We start from the raw sequence: 18452 nt of genomic DNA on the forward strand, positions 1-18452 counted from the left end.
TGGAAGACCAAACAAGATCTCTTGACAGCCAGCAGATGTGATCCTCACTTAACCAGTGAAGAAAGTAGTTCAGAGAAAATGGCTTGATTAAGCTCAGGAGGAACTATGGATCAGGAATAGGCTGAAGCTTTAGAGGGAAAGCAGCCTTTTAGAGAATGGGTTGGACTGGGGCACCTGGGTGGCTCAGCTCATGATCCCAGGGTTGTGGGAAGGAGCTGCTTACTCCAGCTCCCCCTGCCCCTCTCTCTGCTCGCAGGCATGCTCTCTCTCAAATGAAAAAGAATAATAATCTAGAGAGTGGCTTGGACTGTTCGTGAAAGAATGTAGGTCCAGAAACTTTATTTCCAGCCCTGAGACCAATCCCTTGAGCTACCATTTTGCTCACTGCCTGTCCCTCCCTCTAGGTATGCTCCTCTGGACACAGATGAGTGTCCCCCTGCCCCCCATTGTATGCCAGCTAGAGCAGTGCTTGGCACACAGGGGACTCAAATGCTTGTTGAATGAATTAGTTCAAGAAACGCGTATTAGAAAATTTTAGGGGTGCTTGGGTGGCTCATTTTGTTAGGCATCAGACTCTTATTTCAGCTCAGGTCATGATCTCATGGTTCATGAGTTCGAGCCCCGTGTGGGGCTCTGCGCTGACGGCTCAGAGCCTGGAGCCTGCTTGGGATTCTGTGGCTCCCTCTCTCTCTCTGCCCCTCCCCCACTCACACTCTGTGTCTCTCTCTCTCAAAACTAAATAAACCTTAAAAAAAAAGAATTTGATCCAGTTGCTCAATTTTAAGCTGAACTAGAGAATGATGATGCACAGGATGCGATTAAAGCATGAATAGGAAGAAAGCGAAATTGCTAAAAATAAAAAGGGTGCTGATCAGGGTAAGATCGTAGGTAAATAAAGGAGAACAAGGGCGCTGAATGTTTGAAGAATGATACTATGAGTCAGGACTAAGTGTCAACCAGATTATTTTGTGAGAGCAAAGCTAAACCTACTAACATCAATTAATACATTTCAGTTCCAACTTCGGGTACAAGTTTTCATATGCTCACATTCAGTACCTGTACACGACTATTCTCGATGCTACCGTTAAGTCACTACCATTTCCCCATCCAGCAGAAATATTTCGAAAATCCGTAACTGGACGTACGACATCCATAATGTAGCTACGACATCCATAATGTAGCTTCTTCCCTAATGCCAGCAACTTCTGAAAAGTCAATGGTCTAACATTTGGTCAAGTTATTTGATACTGAATGGCACAGTGGAAAAATCGTGGGCTTTGCAGCAAGACTCATCCGGGCTCAAATGGTGACATGGTCACATACTAACTAGGCAAGTGACCTTGAGCAAGTCACGTCTCTGAATCTTTTTCCTCAAGTGCATAATGGGGAATAATACTACATGCTTCACCGGACTACAGTGAGGGTTAAACTAGATAATGTAGTTTGTGAAAAGCATTACGATACAGAGTAGGCACTAGAATGAGTGGATCTCCTTATAAATGGGCATATATCCCATATATGGGGACACATAAAGGGTGAAGACTAAGGGACCTGGTGGGTGCTTTCCAGTTGCAGGAGATGGGTTATGACAAGTGTGGGTTTGGTGTGTTGGGTCATTGTCTCTGGGCCTGCTAGCCCAACAATCCGTATTTTCTCAGCTAACAGGGTGTTCTCCTGCAAATCCATGTATGGATGTATGAGGTCGTTTCATCTTAAAGGCTCTTTCTAGCTCAAACAGCTGCGATTACGCCTGGTTTAGCCTCTGAGAGGTGCTTAACAAGCGGTTCCTTTGATGAGGGAGCCTCTGGATACCCAAAGAAAATTCGTTCGCAATAGGTCGGATGCTCTTCAGTCATTTATTTTTCGCCAGTTCTAATATTTATACTTCTTGCGGAAAAGGTGAGAATTTGCGGAGGGAGGGTAAGGCACCAAATACCTTGGTTTCCAGGAGCGGGCCAAATTTCCCTCTTCCCTAAAGAGGTTTAAGGAAGTAATCCAACTCCGGTTCTGAGATAATCCAATCCGCAGTTTTCCCCTTGCTTTGGCTCCTCGCCGGTCCTACTACCCGCGCAGGAGAGACATTGGCCAGCCCGACGCGAGGCAGGCGAGAGTCCACCGGCTCCCTGGAGGGCGGGACCGAAGCTCAGGAGCCGGGAGCAGAGGGCAAGAAGTCTCGGGTGCGCGCGGACAGGAGCGGGCGCCTCGGGACTACGACCCCCGGCATGCCCTGCGGCCCGCGCCGACTGGGGTTGGCCGGGAACTCTAGCCTACTGCCCTCACCGGCCAATGGGACGCAGGAGAGAGACCTGACCCGGATTTTCAGGGACCAATGGCGGTACAGAGGAGGCGGGGCTTCCTTGCCGCTCACCTTGCGCTCGGAAAAACCACATTTAAAAGGTCGTGTGGGGCCGAATTCTGGCGGGTCGGGAGACCGGAGGCGGAGGGCGCGGCGGCGTCCCCGAGAGCGGCGCCGGGAAGGCCCGGGTCCCCGCGAGGCGCGCGCCGGACGTCGGCGGGGGCGGGGTCAGGGGCGGGGCCTGGCCTCGTTGTGGAGCGGCTCCTAATCCATCATGGCGGCCGCGGGGGTCGGTGTCCGTCCCTGAGCAGCGCCGGAGCCGGAGCCGGTCCCCGGGTCCTGCGGCTGAGGAGCCCCTCGGTTGTCCACGGCCCCCACCTGCGGGGGGAGGCTGGGTCCCGCGGCGGAGTTCCGGGGATGTGACTGCCTGGCGGCGGCGGCGGCTGTAACAACGTCCGGAGCCGGGGGAGGGGGTGTCTCGGGCAGAGACCCCTGGGCTCGGGGCAGCTGAGGCGGCCGGGCCTCCTCCCCCCTCCGCCCGCCTCCCGCCTTCGGGGCCGCGAGCGTGCTCTGTCCCGTACAGCCCTGCCCTGGCTCTGGGGCACTGGGGGTGGTCTCTGTTTTCCCCCAGACCTGGGACACCCCGTTTCCTGAGGCGTGGAGGAGCGACGCCCCGGAGTAAGCCGCCCGTGCCCCGCCCCGGCAGCCTCCCCTTTACCCCCGAGCCGCCCCTCGCGCCCACTCCCGGCCCCGAGTTTGGCCTCGGAGCCCCCCCCCCCCCCGCCCCCCATTCATATCCCCTCCCTGCTGTCAAGTGGCCTCCCCTTCCCCCCCCCCCCCCAGGTTGCTCCCGGGAGCCTCCAATGCCTTGACCTCTTCCAATGTCACCTACGGTCCCTTTAGTCTCAGCCCCAACAAAAACTTTAATGCAGAGGAAAAGCCTGGACTGGTTTCACAGGCCTTTTAAAAAGCGGACTTAAAAGTTGCTGGCAATGCATTCCTTGTCATCCGAGGCGAGGGCAAGCCCTCGCTGAAGTCTGGGTGACCCGTGTCGTTTTCCGGAGCGCAGGGTAGAGCGGCAGGAGCGGCAGCTAGTTTGGCAGGAAACCTGTCGGAAGATGAAGAAACCGAGATAGGAGGTAGGGTGGGCGACTTCCCCAGGAAAAGTTCTGGAGAAGCATCCAGAGGTGATCCACGTTTCCTTTATGTGCGGGAATCGAGATGACTTTAGTGTTACTGACCCTTTTCCAGCATCCCTGTGAATATTTGTTTTTCTTCTTGGAAAGGAAGAAACTTACCCAGCCCGTGAAAGACACTCCAACTCAAGGAACTGTGGGGTCGCCCCGCAGTTGCATGGCTTCGAATTGATCGACCGCGGACATGCTCGGAGCTGCTGTTTACGTGTGTTCACTTGTGTTTGACCTCACTGTACTGACTTGGGGCGATTCGGCGAATGCGAAATCCCCCGTATGTACTGTTTCCTTCTAAGCCCGCTGACCATTCTGGAGGATCTGGAACCCTCTTCTGGAAAGGGGTGCCTATCATTACTTTATGGGGCAGCAGCCTGGAAAAGTTCTTGGGGACCAGAGGAGGCCAAGCTTGCCTGCCCTGCACTTTATCAAAGGAGCAGGGAAGAAGGAGTCATCGAGGCACGGGGGTCCGCACTGCAATGTCTTTGTGGAACACGGTGAGTGCTTTTCAAGCTTTCGGACCCTGTTTTTCCTGGTGTGTTCAGCTTAGGAGTGCACAAGGCACTCTTGAACCTCAGCCCTTGTGTCCTTTCCTTCCGGCTGTACTTGAAACTTGTGTTGCTGTCGTGTTCTCTTAGTTTGTGGAGGGACTGTGTTCGTATCAGAAGAAGTTACTTGGGGACTCTGTGTGGCTTTGTCCAGAATCTCTCTCCCGAGTTGTTCATTTCTCGCCTGATTGCCCTTCTCACTCACTGTTGACCTTAGATAAGCCATTTTACTCTTCCAGTTTGCCGAGGAGAGTGCACTTAAGTCGTTTCTCGGATCAGAGTCCACGATCCTGCTCCGACCCAAGGCGTGGGCTCTCCCCGAAGATCCTTCACTGCTTTAGCCATGGAGGGGCTCTTATCGTATCCTCAGAGTGGCCCGTGCTCCCCAAAGGGTTAAGACCTACGGATCCTGGTGGACGCTAATATCCTTGACCTTTTCAGTCCTGAGTAGGACTTGAAAATGCCCACTTTGGAGCTTCGTGGGAAAAAAAAATGCAGTGGGGAAGCAGTGTCCTTTGCGGATCGAGGAAACCCGGCTGTTTCTAGGTGCTTTGCCTTACCCAGGAGTGATCGTTTCCCCGGCGATGGGGCTTGTAGCTTCCCCTGTCTCCCTGTTTCGCATGACATTTGGGGCCAGAAAGGGTGCCGTCGACATTTGCATGAACAGAGTTGGCATTTGATTGCAGACTGTCTGTATCCCACTGCACCTTTCCAGTAATTCCGCGTGAAGTTTTAAAGCGAAGGCTCGGCTTAGACTCCTGCCTGCTACAGGGGCCGGCCGTGGACCACTTAATTAGGGCCCTGGCCGTCGCGCTGTAGCCTGACGTTTTTCGAACCGTGTGCTTCATATAGGAATATCGACCCCACCCGCTCCATTAGCGAATGTTAGAAGAGCGCACGCGGCATCTGCTTTGAAATTCAGCCTCAGATGCCTTTTAACGATGGGTGACCACGGTCAACAGAGGTCTCTGTGCCTTGCACTTGCATGTGACCGTTGAGGTTTTACTTTCTGACAGAAAAATATTTGCCTCATCTATATAACTTGGGTGCTCGAATTGTATTTTTCCTTGAAATATTAGTTACATTTTAGCACCGGTTTTAGACCGGGAGATATTGGAGTTTGTTATATTCTGGTGCTTCCCCAATTCAAGATTTGTAAAGTGAAATTATTTACATTAAAAAAGTTTTTTTCTAATGTTACTTATTTTTGAGAGAGAGAGAGAGAGCGTGAGCAGGGGAGGGGCAGAGAGACAGAGGGAGACACAGAATCGGAAGCAGGCTCCAGGCTCTGAGCCGTCAGCACGGAGCCCGACGCGGGGCTCGAACCCACAAACCGCGAGATCATGACCTGAGCCGAAGTCGGATGCTCAACCGACTGAGCCACCCAGGCGCCCCTGAGTTAGTTATTTACATTTTTAACTAGTGACGATCATGCAGCCTTGGATAGTGAAAATTGGTACAGACTTTTTGGAGAGCTTTGGTCACACTTAGCAGAATTTAGTGTATATACCGATAACCCAGGAATCTCACTTCTAGGAAGCTATTCTAGCACAGAACAGTATGATCCCCTTGGGTGTCCCTGGTACCCTTTCCGAGAGGGTCGAGAGGTTAAAACAGTGTTCATATTACTACAATTCTCAGATGCTGTTTGCACTCTTTGCACTAATGGTGCAAAAGTCATGCAGGCTCCTTAGCGTGAATCAAGGCTGCAGCACCTGACTGTCCTAGGAGCCATCGTACCCTTCGTGCCGTGCACTCGCGATGAGTACAATACAATGAAATAAGAATTTGGTTTTCACCGGAATGTTCTCGATGCAGTCGTAGAGCAGGTTAAATGTATTCACTGTTGCCGCTCGTGGAGATGGTTTTTCCCGTAGTCTGTGGGGTGAAATGAGAAGGTGCACGTGAACGTCTCTGCTGTGCACTGAGGTATGATGGTTCTCTCTCCAGGAGAAGCAGATGGGCCGTTCTTTGAGCTGCGTGCTGAACTAGCTGCGTTTTTCACCGACTGCCATTTTTACTCTCATTTTACTGCCACCGACAAACAACGGTTATTCAGTCTAAAAAAAAAAAAAAAAAAGGATAAAGGAGTCTTTCAAGAAAGCAACTGGCAGTGTATGTTGCCAGTGATAAAACTTCAGCTTTCCAATGAAAATTAGGATTTTGGAAAACTTGTATCTGCTACTGTGGGGTAGAGATCGGTGGTGATATTTACAGGTGCGGTGCTTTGATAGCTTATAATGAAATGTATTATTCAGCAAATCTGCATAATTCAGTGAACCCATTTTTTCTAAGTGATCACTATGTGGGATCCTAAAATCACACACAGGTAAAAAATCCATCCAGGGTGCAAGGTGGGCCAATGGATTTTAATGTTACAAAAGTTCCCTGATACAGTTTTAGGTTCTACATCACAACTAACCTTTAAGAAACGACCACTTAATGGCGTTTTGGTGTAGCTTCTAAGAAGAATAAATACAGTGATCTAAAAAGGCTACTTTTTTGGTGGCCAACAGTTATTTTCCAGTAATAAAAATGTTTTTAAATGAATAAATTTTAGAATTTCAGTTTAAATTTCTTAAAAAAAATTTTTTTTTAATGTGTATTTATTTTTGAGACAGAGAGAGACAGAGCATGAACGGGGGAGGGTCAGAGAGAGAGGGAGACACAGAATCGGAAGCAGGCTCCAGGCTCTGAGCCATCAGTCCAGAGCCTGACGCGGGGCTCGAACTCACGGACCGCGAGATCGTGACCTGAGCCGAAGTCGGACGCTCAACCGACTGAGCCACCCAGGCGCCCCTCAGTTTAAATTTCTAATGTGGTAAACTCTGGTGAGATAACCTATATAAACAAAAGCTTGTTGGGGTCCTGAGTAATTTTCAAGAGTGTGAAAAGGTCCCGAGATAAGAAAGTTTGAGAACTGTGGCTCTAGGAGTTTTCTCACGAAGACACATAAGGCTGTGTATTGCAGGTGTACCATGAAATACTACCCTTGAAAGGCATCTGTGTAGTGCTAAGAGGTGAAAAGCAATCTGGAGATGAGTCAGCATGGTATGGGAATTGGGATTTAGGTGGAATCGGAGAAAAACTTGGACTTCTTACTTTGCCTTTGTGATTTCTTTCTGTGACAAATTTGCTAGAATGCAGAACATAAAAAGATGCAAAAACTGAATTGATGGCCGCCCAACCAAACTGTCCCTCTTTTGCAGCAGCTTTTTATGAAAGAATTTGCCTAATTCACGTTTTACTGAAGACAAATCAATTTCTTTGGACCTTGGGTATCTTTTTCTAGGGCAACACAGTCTCATTTTGTGTTACAGATTGTTCTTGATCCTTCGTAGGGTGATCTTTCTAGAGTTGGTTAATATCCATATAGGTTGGATTAAAAAACTTGCAGTCGTGGGTCACCTGGGCGACTCAGTAGGTTAAGTGTCCAGCTTCGGCTCAGGTCGTGATCTCATGCATGGTTCATGGGTTCAAGCCCCGGGTGGGGTTCTGTGCTGACAGCTCAGAGCCTGGAGCCTGCTTCGGATTCTCTCTCTCCTTCTCTGCCCCTTCCTCCACTCGCATGCTGTCGCTCTGTCTCACAAATAAATAAACATTAAAAATTAAAAAAAAAACAACCCACCTTGCAGTCATAACATACATTGTTGGATCCGACACGGACCTGGAAGCCAAGAATGCTGCAATGTGAGAGCGGCAGTGGTGAATCTGGAAGGAGAGGGCAGATGGCAGTTTTTTGCCAGGATCATTCAGGGTCACAATGGCTAGTCATATGTACAGGGAGAACAAAAAGGAAACCATGGTATTATTTCACGCACCATATGTCCCTTCCAGATTTCAGTGGCTTGACTACAGAAAATTCACTTTCGGGAGAGTTGGTAAAAGAGGAATAAAAGCATTCACTAGTAAACCTCTTTTCCTTAGTAGTTTCCTTCTTTCTGCAACAAATATTTATTGAGCACACTATGTATCAGGGAATGTTGTAGTCATTGGTGATACATTAGCAAACAAAAAACATCCCTGCCCTCCTGGAATTTACATTCTAGTGGGAGGAGACAGACCATAAGTAAGCTAGGTAAGTAAAGTATAGAGTATGTTAGACGGTAGTACGTTCTGGAGAGAAAAATAACATAGAAAAGGGGCTAAGGAATGTTGGGCCCTGCGATTTTAGTTAGGGAGGCCTCCCTGAGAAGGTGACAGTTGAATAAAGACCTGAAGGCAAAGGTGGGAAGTGAGGAACAAGCCTTGGAAATAATGGGGAAATCGTCAGTGCAAAGGCCCTGAGGCAGAGCTTGTTTAGCATGTTTGAGGAGAAGCCCAGAGTAACTGGAACCAAGGGAGCAAAAGGAGAGTGGTAGGAGATAAAATGGGGGTGAGGAGAGGATGGCTGGAGCAGAATGTGGCCTTGTTGACCATTGGAAGACTTTTGACTTTTCACTTGTGTGGTTTGGGAAGCCTTTGGAGAATTTTGAGAGAGGATTAACAGGACCCGATTTCTGTTCTATTAAAATGTCCCCGGCTGCTGTATTCCGAAGGAGGGGAAAGAGGAAACGGATTACACTTAGGGGCTGGTTGCCCCAATCTGGATGAGGACGGTCATGGCTTGGACCAGAGCGGCGGCAGTGGTGAAGGGGTCAGATGGCGGGACTATCCAGGCACAGCTGCCCGGATTTGCTGCTGAGTTAGACCTGAGATGGGGGGGGTGCAGGGTTGAGAGAAGTCGAGGGCGACTCCAAGGTGTTTGGACTGAATCCCTGGAAAAATGGAGTCGCCTTTTACTGCAAAAGAGACAAGTGGGGTTTGGGGAGGTGTGTTGCAGGAAATGGAGACGAGGATCCGGGCATGTTACCTTTGAGATGTCTATTATTGGGCGTCCCGGTGCATATGTCACATACGCGGTTGAGTCTACAGGCTTGAATTCAGGGAAGCAGTCCCGGCTGGAGAGGGAACGTGGGGGTCACCAGCTTACGGGTGCATGTCAAGCTGTGAGAACAGCGACAGGCCCAAGGGAGAACTCTCCCGAGTATGAACCTTCCAAAAGTGTGAGGCGACATTCGGTAGTTTATGAAATTAGGACTTCACGTTTTTATATAGGATTAGTTTGATTCGTTTTTGGGGGGTGGTGACATTTGAATTTTGAGTGGGAATGATTTTAACTCATTCTTAAGTTTTACTTTGTTGTTGTTGTTGGTTTATTTTTGAGAAAGAGAGTGTAGGCCGGGGAAAGGCAGAGAGAGAGGGAGACACAGAATCGGAAGCAGGCTCCAGGCTCCGAGCTGTCAGCACAGAGCCTCATGCAGGGCTCGAACTCACCAACTGTGAGATCATGGCCTGAGCTGAAGTCGGATGCTTAACTGACTGAGCCACATAGGCTCCCCTCGTTTTTAAGTTTTAAATCCTGTTTCTCTGAGGACTGTTTTTTTTTTTCCTAAATCAAAAAGTTGCAGATTTTAAAAAATTTGCACATAATTTTTCCTATTCTTGGTAACAAGTGTTTAACTTTTTTAATTAAAAAACGCTTTGTTTAGTTTATTTATTTTAAGAGAGAGAGAGAGAGAGAGAGAGAGAGAGAGCGCGAGCAAGCTTGTGAGCAGGGGAGGAACAGGAGAAAGAGAATCCCAAGCAGGCTCTTGGATGTCAACCTGGAGCCCAGTCTCACGAACTGTGAGGTCATGACCTGAGCCAAAATCAAGAATTGGAGGCTTAGCCGACTGAGCCACCCAAGCGGCCCCAGTGTTTTAAAGGTAAAAAGTCCATTTCAATTTTAAAAGTTCGGTTGGGGAGCCTGGCTGGCTCAGTCAGGTGGTACAGCTCGCAACTCTTGATCTCACGGTTGTGAGTTTGAGCCCCATGCTTGGGGTAGAGTTTAGTTAAAAAAAACAGATAAATAAAATAAAAAATAAGTTTTGTAATACTTTACTAGGTAATGCTTTAAAAAATTTGAGTTTTTTAAAAGAAATAAATTATTTGTGGATTTTCTGATTGTAAGTTAGTACATCTATGTCCCGCGGGGTATTATTTAATTTGGTAATGCCACATGTTTTACTTATGAGTTTACCTGAAAACTGGTTTTAAGAAATTGTTTACTCACTTGAAAACTATTTTACAGGGGCGCCTGGGGGGCTCAGTCAGTTAAGCGTCTGACTTCAGCTCAGGTCATAATCTCACAGTTCGTGAGTTCGAGCCCCGCGTCGGGCTCTGTGCTGACAGCTCGGAGCCTGGAGCCTGCTTCGGATTCTGTGTCTCCCTCTCTCTCTGCCCCTCCCCTGTTTGTGCTCTGTTTCTCTCTCTCAAAAATAAACAAACATTAAAAAAATTTATAGACAAAAAACTATTTTACAGTTCTTGGGGTGCCTGGGTGGCTCAGTTGGTTAAGTGTCTGACTCTTGATTTCAGCTCAGGTCATGATCTCATGGTTTGGGAGTTCGAGCGTTGGGCTCTGCGCTGACAGCGTGGGGCCTGCTGGGAATCCTCTCTTTCTCTCTCTCTCTCTCTCTCTCTCTGCTCCTCCCCTACTTGACCATGCATACATGCATGCACGCTCTCTCTCTTTCTCAAAATAAATGGACATTAAAGAAAACTATTTTACGGTTCTCAAGTAAAACTTTGTTGAAGGTAATAGGAGTATGATAAATCAACACTAATTCCCATCACTGGTAAATTGTACTGGTGTCCATATATGTCAGCAGGTGGGAAACCGTGCGAGTGTGGAGTCTACAAGTATTGAAGTCGAATGAGTCAGATTCTTAAAAAGAAGTCATTTGGAAAGATGACATTTACCTACTTACGTTGGGGACTGAGTTGTGAGCTGTGAAAATGCAGACCAGTGTACATGTACCTTTTTTTAAGGCACCCCGTGATTTCCTGTCGGCGAATACATTCTGTATGGCCTTCTTACTGTTCATGAAACCTTATCGCCCATTTTAAGAACTATGTTTAGGGGCATCTGGGTGGCTCAGGCAGTTGAGCATCCGACTCTCGACTTTGGCTCAGGTCGCGATCGCACAGTTGCTGGGATCGAGCCTCGCGTCGGGCTCCGTGCTGACAGCAAAGAGCCTGCTTGGGATTCTCTCTCTCCCTTTTTCTCTGCCCCTTTCCCACTTGCGTGCTCTCTCTGTCTCAAAATAAGTGAAAATTATTTTTAAGAAACCTTAAAAAAAGAAATATGCTGGTAATACAGAGGAAAGCAGGAATTTCAGTTGTGGGATAAAGGAGGATGATCAAAAATGATTTAACCAGAAGAATTTTTACCTTATTTAAACAGATCTCCATGTGATATATGCTGTTGTGTTGTGATGCGTGTTGCAAATTGTGCATTTTTTGAACGGGGGCATAAGGATGAGTTAATATGCTCGAGCTGAGAATTATACCCATAGGAGTATGTCAAGCATATTCTCTGGATCTAGGGGGAAAAGGTTAAAATCGATATCTAGAAGGTGAGCTTCAGTAAAGGGAAGGTCTCCCTGAAGGCCTCTTTGGAGCACATTTAGCCATTCCCTACCTCTTTGCCTCTTTGGTGGTTGTGCCCTGACATTACGCTTTTGTGTGTTCACAACCTGCCTGCCTTTCAAAACTCTGCTTGGGTCCCACCTCCTTCTTGAACACAAATTCTGATGTGCTTTTTTAATTTTATTACTGTTGTTTTTTTAAAGCGAACTCTAGTGCCCGATGTGGGTCTTGAACTCATGACCCTGAGATCGAGAGTCACATGTTCTACTGACTGAGCCAGTCAGGTGCCCCTGATGTATCATTTCGAGGTGTTTAATTCCCAAACATTTGGGGAGTCTAGGTATCTTATTGATTTCTAACTTAAGTGCATTGTGGTCAGAGAATATCTTCTGTAAATTTCAGTCTTTTGACATTTACTAGGACCAGTTTTCTGGCCCCACATATGACCTATCTTACTGAATGTTCCATTTGTACTTGAAAAGAATCTATATCTTGCAGTTGTAATTTTCTGTAAATGTGAATTAGATCAAGTTGGTTGATAGTGTTTAAAATCTTCCACATCCTTACTTACTTTTTGTCTATTTTATCTGTACCTTTGCTGAGTTTCTTTTTGGTCTCTTTTTTCACTGAGAGGCAGGTATTAAAAATCAGCAGCTATAGTGGTAGATTACCTCCCCCTTTCAATTCTATCAGTTGTTTTTGGCCTTAAGAGCAATTATCAGGAAACAAGAAAGACTGGGGTGGGGGGGGGGGGTACCTAAGCATTTAAGTCAAGAAGCTAGAAAAACAAAGTAATCCACAGTACACAGAAGTAAGAGACTAGTACCAACAAAAACAGAAATTAAGAAATGGATGGGGCGCCTGGGTGGCGCAGTCGGTTGGGCGTCCGACTTCAGCCAGGTCACGATCTCGCGGTCCGTGAGTTCGAGCCCCGCGTCAGGCTCTGGGCTGATGGCTCGGAGCCTGGAGCTTGCTTCCGATTCTGTGTCTCCCTCTCTCTCTGCCCCTCCCCCGTTCATGCTCTGTCCCAAAATAAATAAAAAACGTTGAAAAAAAAAATTAAAAAAAAAAATGGAAATGTCGGGGTGCCTAGGTGGCTCAGTTGGTTGAGCATCCACCCCCCCTTTTTTTTAAATGTTTATTTTTGAGAGAGAGAGAGTGCTAGTGGGAGAGGGGGCAGAGAGAGAAGTAAATGCAGAATCCAAAGCAGGCTCCAGGCTCCACGCTGTCAGCACAGAGCCCAACGTGGGCTTGAACCCACGAACCTTGAGATCACGACCTGAGCTGAAGTTGGATGCTTAACCGACTGAGCCACCCAGACGCCCCGAGCATCCAACTCTTGATTTTGGTTCTGGGGTCGTGGGGCTAAGCCCCAAGTTGGGCTCCATGGTCAGTGTGGAGCCTGCTTAGGATTCTCTCTCTCCCTCTGCCCTTCTCCCCCGCTTGCGTGCTCTCTCTCTCCAAGATATACATACATACATACATACATACATACATACATACATACAAGAAATGGAAATGCCAATAAAACCGAGAGCTAATGTGGAAAAAAAATCAGTAAAATAGCCAAATCTTTCAGCAAGATTGATGAAGAAAAAGAAAAGAGGCACAGGAGTGTGGTATTCAGGATGGGAATGTAACTGTGAACGTGCAGTTTGTTTCGTGTATTTGGAACCTCTGTTGGGTCCCCAACACTCTGGTTTTTGGTTGTTTTTTGTCTTTGTCTCTCTCCGTTGTTACTTTGTTTTTCTAGCTTCTTGAGTTAAATGCTTAGGTTCCTCCCCACCCCTGCCTTTCTTGTTTTCCAATAATTGCTGTTGATCTGTCTTCAAGTTGACTAATGCTTCTGCAGTTTTCCATGGTTAATCTCTTTAAGATTCTCATTTCAGCTCTGGTATTTTCAATTTTAAAATTTCCATCTGGTTCTTTTAGATAGGTTGCGTTTTCCACTGAGTTTCGCCATCATCTTAGTCATTAGGCCCATCTTTGCCTCCAAATTCTTAAAGGTATTTATAATAAAGAATTTGCCTGCTAATTTAAGTATCTGGGTAATCTTGGGGTCTGTTTTTATTGACTGCTTTTTCCTCTACGTTGTGAGTCAACATTTTCATGCTTCTTTGCATGTTTAATAATTTTTTGTTGTATGTCAGGTATGTGGATGTCACACTGCAGGGATTCTGGATCTAGTTGTCTTACTTTAGGGTTTTGGTTTTTTTCTAACCTGCAGTGACTAGCCTGTTCTTTTGACCATCTCGCCTGGTTTTATGCTTTGTTAGAGTGAGTCAGCTTTGGATGCATCCTTAGTCCAGAGGCATGGCCCTTGCTCTAGAGGGCGTCCTTTAGACTTAATGCTTGGCCTTTCTGGGATGTCAAGTAAAGATCCGAGGTGCTCAGCGCGGCCTCTCCATGCAGGATCGGCTGACACCATGAAAGCTTCATCTCTCAGTGCTCAGGTGCCACCCTCACAGCCACTGCTATCTGTTAGGCCTTCTAGAATCTCACCGCGCGTGTGTGCTGCCCAGCCCCCTGCCAGGGACCCACGGGGCACTTCCCTCCTCTTCGGCCCCCCATGCACCCCCTCCTGTTATATGTCCTGCCCTACACTTTCTAGGTGCCTCCACAGCCACGAATCCTGGTCTCGGCTTCCTGACTTCCAGGAGACCTTCCAGGAGACGGTGGCTCTCTGTTTGGGTTCCAGCTCCCTGCACTGCAGCTGGGAAAGTTGCCCCAGGGCAGGAAGTCAGAGGTGACTGGCTGTTCACCTTGTGTTTTTCTCTCCTCTCTGGGATCACAGTCCTGCCCGCCTGTTGTTTAACACCTGGAACCAGCGTCTCAAATACTCGCTTAAGGCAAAGGATGTCTGATAGGAGACTGCCTTTGCTGTACATTCTTGACAAACTGATACTGTCCCTGTTTAAAGTGCTAGCTTTTCTTGTGGTTGCACAGTGCTGTCTCATTGTGGTTTTGATTCACTAGCTTCTTTGAGGACTCACTGAAATGAAGCACCTTTCCATATGCTTATTGGCCATTTGGATGTTATACATATGTATCATTGTGTATGTGCATGTGTAAATTGGTATAAATGTCTGCATGTGTGTGTGACCTGTCAGTTCACCTCTTTTGCCCATTTTTCTAGTTATGTTTCTTATTTGTAGGAGTTATTTATATATTCTCAATACAGGTCTTTTATTGGATATATTTACTGCTAATATTGAGTCATGCTCTGTGGCTTGCCTTTTCAGTCTCTGAATGGTATCTTTGATGAACTGACAGGTTTTAATTTTAATGTAGTTCAATTTAATAATTTTTTTTCTTGGTGCTTTTTTATGTCCTATGTAAGAGATCCGTCTACCCCAAGGTCATGAAGAAGTTTTTCTTTTTGTTTTTTGTTTCTTTTAGTTAAGTTTTTATTTTAATTCCAGTGTAGTTAACATATAGTGCTACATTAGTGTCTGGTTTCATGAAGAAGTTTTATTCCATTACCTTTCGTACACAGATCTACAGTTTACCTGGAATTGATTTTTCTTTACCTTTTAAGATTTTATTTATTTATTTGTTTTGAGAGAGAGAGAGAGAGAGAGAGAGAGAGCAAGCAGGGAAGGGTTAGAGAGAGGGGTAGGGAGAATCTCAGGCAGGCTGCGTACCCGACATGGGGCCAGAACCCAGGAACCGTGAGATCACGACCTGAGCCGAAATCAAGAGTTGGACGCTTAACCGACCGAGCCACCCAGGCACCCCAAGATTTTGTTTTTTAAGTAATCTCTACCCCTACCCCCACCGTGGGGCTCGAACTCACAACCCCAAGATCAAGAGTCACACGCTTCAAGCGCTGAGCCAGCCAGGCACCCCGGAATTGATTTTATTGTGTTGGGGTGATGGTTTATTTTTATTTTTTCCACACTGACCTATAGTTCTTTAACTGAAGAGCACAGTTGCTGCTGCATCAATCGGGTATCCGTCTATGTGTGGGACTGTTTGGGAACTCCTTACTGTGTTCGTTGGTTCTGTTTTTCTGTCCTTGCGCCAGGGCCATCCTATCTGAAATACTACCCCTTTAAAATAAGTCTTAAGACCTCCAGTTTTGTTCTTCAAGATTGTCTTGGCTTTTCCTGCTTCTTTGTATTTATAAATACATTTTAGACTCAGTTTTATCAGTTTCCTGCCCAAACAAAAACACACTTGAGGATTTTCTACTAGGATTACACTAAATCTGTAGATTACTTTGATCCTCGGAATAAATAATGGAAGATAGAGAATTCTGATTGATAAAAGCAGACCTCTTCAGGAGACATTTTTTTCCTTATTAATCATAAAGGTGGAATGATTTCTATAAATTGTTGAAGATTTCAAAACATCAGCTTATTCCAGATTCACCTTTCTGTGTGTTGTTTTTAATTCTGTTTTTCTTGGACACTTAGTTCTTGGTTCCTTGATGGTGGAGACCATGTTTATACATCTTCATGGGTCCAACATATATATATATATAATTAAAATATTACTATCTTAAAATATTTTTAACTTATAAATTTAGTATTATAAAGTACTTTGACAAACATATATTTAATATATATTTTAAATGTTTATTTACTTATTTTGAGAGAGAGAGAGAGTGTGTGTGTGGGTATGCTGGCAGGGGAGGGGAGAGATAGAGGGAAACAGAGAATCCCAAGCAGGCTCTATGCTGTCAGCACAGAGCCCGACGTGGAGCTCGAACTCATGAACCGTGAGATCATGACCCGAGCCAAAATCAAGAGTCAGACACTTAACCGACTGAGCCATTCAGGCGCCCCCAGTATTATACTTTTTACAGACTAGATGCTCAGTAAATACACAGTTGAATCTCATTGATTATCTCAGTACCAACTCTGTATCATGTACTGTCAGTCGGGGGTTGTACAGCAGACTACCCTGGAACAAGGGGACAACAAAAGGCTCCTTGTTTCCAGTTTACAATCCTAAGGACCACCATCGGCCATCTGCTGGGGAAAATGGTTACCGCCTTTGACTCAACAGTGTAGCGGTAGGTCCAGCAAATGGGCCAGGGCAAGGGGGCACTTGTTCAACTCCATCATGGCTGTTAAGCGGTGAGGAGACCCCTGTTGGGGCCACAGCAGTGTCTTTTCTTTCGTTCTCATCTCTCTTTTGACAGGGCTGCTTGTGGCCACTAACTGCATCTGGAAATGTAGTGCAGGAGTATGACGCTGAATTTACAGTCATACCTAAACTGCTAATTGGAACCTTCACTTAATGGATTTTCTTTTTGGCCCTTGCAGCTTTAGGAACGAAAGGCAGCCAATCCAGTATCAAGCATTTAGGCGAAACAAACAACAGCATTTTCCCTGGTGATGAACGGATTCAACCTAAACCTCTATACTTCTGCAGTGTCATATCCTAATTCATGCTGGTGATGAATCAAGTTGGTGATTCTGTAGCATCCCAAATTACAAAGGGTGTCTGTCTCTTGTGGATGTGAAAGGTTTAACTGTTTTTAGAGCACTCGTTTTCGGTCTATGGTATAGGTAGCATAGACCGTATTCCTGGTTTTCGGTAGAGTAAGCTGTGGTCCAGGATGGTAACAAAGTGTTTTTTAGGATTACATTGCTGATTTGTTACAGAGCCGGGGTTGAAATCAAGTACATCTTGATAGCTTGAGTATTTTTTTCTACCCAAGACATTACTTTCTGAGGATGAACTCATCCTTTTGAAAATGTTCACAACACTGAAATGAGGGGGGTTTAGAGTTTATTTCGATAGAAATTTTAGGTTTTCACCTTTTTGTGGGCTGTGTTTTTGGTACTGACTCACATAACGAATGCACACAAATACATGGTCTAAGAGCCATGACCTGGCACCTGGGATACCCTCCGATCTCAGGGCTGGAAAGGACCCGGAGGCTAGCCGCTTCTCTGTGCTTAGGTACAGGTCCCCACACCGCATGGGTGACTGCTCCGTTAGGTGCGAGAGCTAGTCGTGGGGGCTGCCTGGTGCCCACAGAGGCCACGGCGGTCTGGTGGGAGGAGGGGAGCGGGAGTAGTGGCGGCCCTGCAGGGGTGCGAGCCCTGGCCAAGACGCGGGGCTTCTGTGCACACAAGAGTGCAGAGTGCTGGCCCTCGCCTGTCCTCAGGTGTTTACAACCTGGGACGGAGAAAAACAAGAGCAAAGTAAGAAAACTGTAGTGGAAAGGAAACTGGATGAGGGCCCGGGGGAAGGGACAGAGTGGGTTGGTTGGGACCGGTGAGTGCCCCAGCTGCCTGCCGGTGCATGGCGCCAGTGCCGCGGGGGCTGTGCTGTGTGTGGCCCAGGCCGTGGCGATCAGGGGACTCCATGCCCCTCCGAGACCGGTTGTCAAGAGAGGGGAGCACGGCCATCTGCCCTGTGGTCCTAGTCCTTTGCTGCAGCGCGTGGCTCACTCCCGGGCCTGCCGAGGTGATGTGTCCTGCGTGTTTTCTGCTCGTCCCTGGTTTTGGCTAAACTCCCAGGACGGCCGTTTGTGAAAAGCACGGGTACTTTTCACCACTTAACTTACGTGCTTCCACTGCCCTGCTTGTCATTCTGGGACGTGTGCTCAGCAGCAGTCAGCTGGGATGTGCACGTGGCTTCTCGGTTATTCACCCGGTGCCCCGGTGCGGTGTGTTCTCCTGACTTATTTCTGAGAAGCACTGATGACTGCGTTTGAAACTGTGTCTCCGCGGGCTGGGGTGTCCAGCAGAACGCTTCCATCTTTCCTGAAGTGCCTTAGAGACACTGGAAGCCACCTGGTTCACGGATGGTGGGCCGCACATAAATAACCCATCTTAGACACCAAGTGGTGTCGTGTATTCCTTAACCTTTTATGGCTGCCATGCGAGTGCCATGCGAGTTTTTCTGGCCGGGCACTGTGCGGAGCCCTTGGCGTGTTATTTTCTAAAGTGCCACGTAACGCCGGAGCCCTTATGCTAAATTGCAGTCCAAGTTGAGGATTCTGTA

General features: G+C 47.1%; 1 protein-coding gene across 9 annotated transcripts in view; it reads left to right on the forward strand.

Moving 5' to 3' along the window:
• The first annotated feature begins 2616 nt into the window (after positions 1 to 2616).
• The window catches only part of ABL1 (ABL proto-oncogene 1, non-receptor tyrosine kinase), a 150051-nt gene continuing 134215 nt past the window's right edge, over positions 2617 to 18452 (forward strand). For 3 of the 9 annotated variants that reach the window (XR_006196181.1, XM_042914300.1, XM_042914299.1), the window contains exon 1: positions 3141 to 3983. Coding sequence is in view for 8 of the 9 variants with exons in the window: in XM_042914300.1 (XP_042770234.1) it covers positions 3848 to 3983 (136 nt within the window). In the remaining variant the exon portion in view is untranslated. Of the gene's footprint in view, positions 2975 to 3140; positions 3984 to 18452 lie in introns of those variants that run through there. The other 6 variants (XM_042914296.1, XM_042914292.1, XM_042914297.1 and 3 more) reach the window with 6 other exon arrangements.

This window comes from Panthera leo, chromosome D4 (genome assembly GCF_018350215.1).
Source record: "Panthera leo isolate Ple1 chromosome D4, P.leo_Ple1_pat1.1, whole genome shotgun sequence".
NCBI lineage: Eukaryota > Metazoa > Chordata > Mammalia > Carnivora > Felidae > Panthera > Panthera leo.